This window comes from Adiantum capillus-veneris, chromosome 15 (genome assembly GCF_014529385.1).
Source record: "Adiantum capillus-veneris isolate H3 chromosome 15, ASM1452938v2, whole genome shotgun sequence".
Lineage (NCBI taxonomy): Eukaryota > Viridiplantae > Streptophyta > Polypodiopsida > Polypodiales > Pteridaceae > Adiantum > Adiantum capillus-veneris.
Window position 1 is genome coordinate 5591937 of NC_140945.1, and position 6484 is coordinate 5598420.

The following is a 6484-nucleotide window of genomic DNA, read 5'->3' on the forward strand; positions in this document are numbered from 1 at the left end:
GGCTCGGGGTCGGATGCCGTGAGCTCTGATACCAATTGTTGGTGGTTGTGCGGAGTGTGCAAGAGAGGGAAGGAGAAGAGGATTGAGAAAGGGATGATACACAGAGACAGGGAGTTGGGTTAGTGGAGAGGAAAGTAAGGGTGGTTTCCCATGGCCTACATCCCAACGTAAATAAGGTCCAAGAGCTTATCCATGCCATTAACAAAGCCCCCTACAATGCGCGCACACACACACACACACACACACACACACACACACACACGTGGTACATCAAATATCTATCCACTACCTAGCACATCACATAGTGAACAAAGAGTTAGGTAAGCAGGCATCTTCAATGCCAATTACTTCAAAGTATTATCAGAGAAAATTCTCAATGATACTTTACATATCTTTGTGTATTCCTTTGTAATAAACAATGTAGTATGTGAAGATCCCCTTTCACTAAGAGAGAGAGAGAGAGAGAGAGAGAGAGAGAGAGAGAGTTTCCTAGCTGCCAAACTCATTTAGCAGCTAGGAAACTCTCTTCAAAAGCATTTTAAGACCTCCCTCCACTTAGTAACCAGGAAGTTAAGTCTTGCAAACATCATGATGATCTAGTCATTCACTTGTTTTACAAGCTCAAAACTCACCTTCCCAAGATTTATGTTTCCCCATTTAGAACAAGCACTCATGATTACAACAAAGATTAAGGCTGGAAGCTCTTTTGATGGCATCTTCCAAATAACTGCCATTTCGTTGTCAAAGAGCCCCGCACAACCATACAGATCTACCACGGAGGTCCGATGCCTGAAAATTGGGATTATGCCATAAGTGGCACTCTAATTGTCGTAATAAAATTATCATCAAGTTGGCAATAGCCTATGATAAGTGCATTCCAGGTAATAATGTTTCGGAGTGAAAGGTGTTCAAATACTTGATGTTGATGAGGTCGTTACATCTGGCATACATGTCCACCAAAACATTTCCAACAGTAGTAATGCCATTTTGCAAGAACTTCTTTCTGACAACCTCAATGTGTATTTCTTTGCCTTTTTCAATGTCTCCGATGCTGCCACAAGCTTTCAGAATCGATAAAAAAGTAGCAGCAACAGGAGAGATGCCCTCATGTTTCATCAGCGCTCAACAATTAAGTGCTTTCTCACCCCACCCTCGCCTAGCATGTGCTGCAATCATTGCACTCCAAAAGACCTCACCAAACACATGTTGAGCCTTTGTCAGGTGGAATACATACTCACTCACTAGAGAATTGCCCACCAAAATGCTGTTTGCAAAGAGGTGCCCTTTAATGATATCCGCATACAATTGGCTCCCTTTGTTAAGATCCTTTTGAGTGGCACAAGCCTTTATCATAAGTGCAAGAGCACTACCATCTGCAAGACTCTTATGGGCAGATTTATTAACACCCAAAGCCTCCATGTGATGCTCATCCTTCTCCTCTTGTTGCTGACAAGTACGATAGATACCCCTCCAGAGTCCAGGTCCGTCATTCTCATCGGAGGAGCATGCCTACTATTGGAGCCTTTTCACAGCCTATATCATTAAGTGAACAAATGCAAGCGCACCAAGACCCGAGTTGAGTAGCCAGATACTCAACTAGTTAACATTTTGACGCGAAGCACTTGAAGCCTGATGTTTGTTGATTTGAACATGGAGAGTGGGTTATATATGTATATATATATATATATGTCAAAAGGTATATCAATTTTCACTACACCCATCAGACAGACGGGTGCAACATGTCTTTTGGATGTGGCCGTGCCTACATACTGAGCTGAATGAGCACCAACACAGCAACACAGCAATCCTGGGGTGCTGATGGCACAAGGAGAACCCGATGGTAGCAGCAATCCAAACTAGAAGATAATGTCAAGGAGAGGGAGGGTGAAAACAGCAAACACAGAGTGAGATATCACCCGAGTAGTAGTAGACGCCAACGGAAACTCGTTGAGGCTGAGGCTTGACAGGCTGGCAAGGGTGCACATTAGCTGGGATCCCATACGTGAGGCAGATGGAAGCGCAGTGCGTAAGAGAGCTCCCCCTCGTTGGAGGGCCCATCAATTTTAGAGAGCTGCATGAGGTTTTCTTATTTTCCTTAGCCAAACAAAAAAAGAAGGGCCCAATGCGAGCACTCCGGCCGCTCCCATGAACATAGCCCTGCGATTGGAAAGACCCTCAGAGAGTTCCTGATGACAGATCCTATGTGTAATAGCATGCTATTGCATGGCCGCTGAACTGCATAATTGAGAAGAAACCGTGCTTGGTCTACAAAGAAGAAGGCGCACAGCAAATAGAAAGCTAAGCTGGCTACAACAAAAGGCAAGACAAGAAGCGGACGGCCGAGAAGAGGAAGATAGTGCAATTTTAGCAAGAAAAAATCGATCGAAAAGCACCCGTAATTGTTAATGTACCAGACCTTCGACATAGAACATAATAATAGATCTCTCTCTTTAAGCTTAATCAATATGCTACATCTCCTATATTTATCTTAATGTGTGTGTTGTGTCTGGCAGGGAAAACATCTATTTGACAACACTGGACGTTTAAATTGCACAAGCGTGACTCCAACTGAAGTACACTGCAAGGTTCATTAAGTGCATCCAACTCCCCATAACTATGTATTTGCTTGGCGCAACACATAAATACGAAGCAAGGTGTGGCTTCCGTTTCTAATAAATTTTGGAGATACCAGAGTACCATGGCACTTCTGCATGACGTGCAATATATACCTTGCAATTTCAATATGCTACGTTTCATTGCACGACATAATGTAGCTTGACTCAAATATCTGCTCGTAGAGAGACGCTAATACAACATTGCAAGTCACTAAAGCACTTCAATTCATGTTGAAGTCCATTAATGCTTTATCCATTCGCTTGTTTTTAGAATTTTGCACATTACTAAATAACATTCTATAGATGTTATATAGCAAGGCTCACCAAGCAAGACTAGTTTTTTAAAGAGTGGTAAAATTGAGCTAGAAGGATCCCACCCAAACAAAGTTGAGGCTCACTCTATTTCTGTTTTATCATTGAGTAGCAGACATGATAGCCTGAGGCACGACCTACATTTTCTTCAGCTCTTAATAGCTGAGAAATTGCACAATTCTTGCCTTGCATATATAGGTCTAAAGAATGGTTTTTTTGGAGCAAAGAGTTTTACCTTGAAATCAAGGTGGTGGAAGCTCTTATGTGCTACAAATAGTGCCCACGTTTACTGTAGGAAGCAGAAGACGTATGGGAAAGAAATGCTTGCAACGTGAAGCCTCCACCTGCTTCATATGTACAAAGAGAACAATATATCTGATTAACCCATATATAGAGTAAAATCTACAAGCAATTACAAACGAAAGCCTTGAGGCTCGCTATGTCTATACATATATATAATAGTGCCGCCCGCTTCGTCATTCTGAATGATTCAACGCTAGCTAGGACACCATAGCCAGTTGTGGTGACGTTAGTTGCTTGGACAAGGAAGCTGTGGCTTGCTTCAGTGCGGTGGAAATACCAGAGACCCTCTCTCTACTGTTAGTGCCTGCTTTGCACTTCTCATCCAAAGAAGGGAGCTGCCAATCTGTGCACCTAGCGTGGGTGCACGCTTCGAGACTCTGTGGATTAGATGCAAAACCGGTTCTTACATTAATATTGTCCATATTGCCAGCCGCTGTATTGGAGAGACCTCTCTTCTGGGCATGATGTTGGCTGTAATTATTGAGGGCCTTCACCTGAACCTTATAGTAAAGGAGGTCCATCTCTTTGGTGAAATCAAGGGAAAGGATTTTCGGTGCTTTGAGTCCTAAACCCAAAACATGGTGAGGGCTTTGCAAAAAGGAAGAAAATGAATCTATGTTGGTAGTTCTTCGATACGGTGAGAACCACTTGGCCTGCATATACTTGTGCTTGCGCCAAGGTGGTAAAAGAAGACCTTGTTGCTTCAAGGAGCACTTTGCTGCATTAGACATTATCTTCAAAATCTGTTTCAACCTCTCTGGTCTGCCCACAAACAACCTGGGCAGGACACCCAAGAGCTGCACATATTGCTTCGATGCCCTTGCTATCTCAAACTGGGCCCTGAAATCGATGTCTACTATAACGCGCTCTTGCTTCTTCAATGCCCCCTTTCCATCTGTCACAATGTCAATGTACTCATAGTCCCCTGTGGGCAGGACAGCAATGTCAGAGTCAGCATTAAAATGCCTATAGGCTTAGGACCCCCTTGTTCAAACCGATCAACGTAAAAGATTTTAGGAGCTTTTGTGATAATCCACTGACATTTAAATCCAGAACCCAGCCACAATATGTCAATGGACATTTCTACGCACCCATATACAGACGTATAGGGGTAAAGGCTGTGCAACAACCAGTGTACACTTGCATATTCATTTCAATTTTCCACACATATGGCAGGTAGGGCACAAAAGGATACCTGCAGGTAACCCATCTGCATGCTTCCAGCGAGACTTGCAAATTGCTGCATTGTAGCCCTCCTGCCGTAAGCGTTTCATAACAGATCGTCTCAGCCTGTGGGTCAAAGCTCCATCATCATCATCATCATCATCATCAAGACCACCACCATCACCATCCATAGCCATTGCAACTGATGTTAATTCCTCCGACTCCGCCTCAACAGCACGGGCAACATCCACCAGCAGCAGCAACTCTGGGTTGCTTGAGCAAGAAGTTACCCCCTGCAATCCAGATTTATAACTCAGAAATTTTAACGTGGGTTCACTGCCAGTCATGTCTGGTAAAAAGCAGTAGACAAATCATACCTCAAGAATCTCACAGAGATGGTCATCAGGCAGTTGGGCATGCTTCAGCTCATCATGCATTGGGAAAGTCTCTTCATCATCACCACTGCATACAGCATCCACGCAGTTGCAGCGGATGCGTCCACAACTTGCTGCGCTCATTTCCTCCTCCAAAAACTCATGCACCATGGCTGCCAAGCAGACAGTACTGGGATCATCATGCGGACTTCCGCTGCTGCTGTAATTTGTGGTAGTAGAGGTAGGTTGGAGCCGAGGATTCTGTGCAGCGTTTGTCAATGGATCTGTGATGTGCTTGAAGCAAATGGGCTGCGCAGTCAAAGATGGCGCAGCACGGTTTGCGAGCGCACTGTGAAATGCAGGCAATGCACGAGCGGTAACAGGAACTGGAGTGGGCGCGGAAGGGACTGTGGCCGGCCTCTGAGAAGCGGCAGCCCTGGCATGAGTGGAAGATGCAGATGAGGAGGAAGACGTCGAAGAAACAGACCGCAAGGCATGAAGACCTGGCATTCTGCGCTCTTCTTCTCTCTCTCTCAATTCGAATTGCAACTGTCCAGTCCAAGAACCGATCAAGCTACTTGGTTGTGGCTAGAGAATCCCTCTCGGCCCCCTTTCTCAGAGAAAGTGTTTCGCTGCGATGAGGGGAGCATGGCTTTTATTATGTACAGGTAACAGGAAGCGAGGAAGAGAGAGGAGCATGGGCCCGTTCTGATCCGGCACGCTTCCCGTCGAGTGGCAACCCGTGGGCGTCAGCCTGGGTCTCGTGGATCCCGCACCGGCAGCGCACTCCATGCTGGCGTTTCGTGCTATAGAAACTTGACAAGTCAGCTTGCAGTTGCCTTCTTGGCAGGAAAAATTGCACGTCAGCGCCAAGTGGACTGAGGCGAATAGACTCAAGGCACTTCACTTTTAGCACGTGGCGGGCCGTGCCAGCTCACACTACATGCTTCCGTTTCTTGGCCTGGGCGGCGAACCTCCTGCGATTGGTTCTTCCATCAGGATATGATTTTGCATATTCAGTGAAAAGCATCTGACATGGGAATATCCTGCTTTCTTCCCACCCGCTAGAAGATTAAAATTTAAAATTGAAACGTCAAGTGGCAATTTTAAACTCCACCTGGATGCGTTGAATCGGTCCTCATCCATGGATCCGGACGTAAAATGGGACATATGCAGATCCGATAATGGACCACATACAATGAACACATGATTGTTATTATCCATCTATAATATATTATTCATTCGTTAAATCTAAAACAAGTTGGGTAGAAAGTAACGAATAGAAAAGGGTATGCTAGGTAGGCTAAAGTCAACACTCTTGACTCATCAGTGATCACTATGTCGCCATATGGTCACATTTTTTGGATACCTTTTAAATATATAAGCCTGGACCGGTGCTTTTCACACAGGGCTACACGTCATCGTTTATCCACTTCCATCCTATGTGTTGACAGCCCGTACCTAAATCTCCACGCGTCAGTATCAACCCCATGTTGGTTTTTGTTTTGCTGGGGCAAGCTTCTGATGTTGGTTTCACGCGAAGGGGTTCAAGTTTCAACCAGTGTTCGGGAAATTTCATTTTACCAATCATAGAAAATTCCTTTCCTTGAATTTGCCAATAGGAAATTTTAAAAATTTTTCGTTGTTTTTGTTAGTTTTTGCACTATTTTTCTCTATTCTGGGGTGGAATTTCTCCTTTTCCCGTTGCCCTCAATC

At 44.7% G+C, this 6484-nt stretch overlaps 2 protein-coding genes across 2 annotated transcripts; both read right to left on the minus strand.

Annotated features, from left to right (window-relative positions):
• Positions 1–596: 596 nt before the first annotated feature.
• LOC147440205 (pentatricopeptide repeat-containing protein At4g18520, chloroplastic-like) lies at positions 597–1419 on the minus strand. The gene is made up of 3 exons (XM_086483829.1): positions 1146–1419; positions 917–1061; positions 597–789 (listed from the first exon to the last, which is right to left on the minus strand). The coding sequence occupies exons 1-3, from the start codon at positions 1417–1419 to the stop codon at positions 597–599; spliced, it is 612 nt and encodes a 203-aa protein (XP_086339955.1).
• A 1882-nt stretch (positions 1420–3301) lies between these two features.
• On the minus strand, positions 3302–5458 carry LOC147440206 (uncharacterized). The gene is made up of 3 exons (XM_086529996.1): positions 4772–5458; positions 4426–4687; positions 3302–4155 (listed from the first exon to the last, which is right to left on the minus strand). Exons 1-3 carry the CDS (start codon positions 5276–5278, stop codon positions 3428–3430), a joined length of 1497 nt encoding a protein of 498 aa, XP_086386122.1. The 5' UTR covers positions 5279–5458; the 3' UTR covers positions 3302–3427.
• Positions 5459–6484: the final 1026 nt, after the last annotated feature.

Coding starts and splice junctions, on each gene's coding strand:
- LOC147440206 (XM_086529996.1), bottom strand. CDS start 5,278: ATGCCAGGTCTTCATGCCTTGCGGTCTGTTTCTTCGACGTCTTCCTCC. Junction 4,688..4,771: donor ATCTCTGTGAGATTCTTGAG/GTATGATTTGTC, acceptor TCTGGATTGCAG/GGGGTAACTTCTTGCTCAAG. Junction 4,156..4,425: donor TGCAGATGGGTTACCTGCAG/GTATCCTTTTGT, acceptor TCCTGCCCACAG/GGGACTATGAGTACATTGAC.
- LOC147440205 (XM_086483829.1), bottom strand. CDS start 1,419: ATGGAGGCTTTGGGTGTTAATAAATCTGCCCATAAGAGTCTTGCAGAT. Junction 1,062..1,145: donor ACATGCTAGGCGAGGGTGGG/GTGAGAAAGCAC, acceptor CGATTCTGAAAG/CTTGTGGCAGCATCGGAGAC. Junction 790..916: donor AACGACCTCATCAACATCAA/GTATTTGAACAC, acceptor CCCAATTTTCAG/GCATCGGACCTCCGTGGTAG.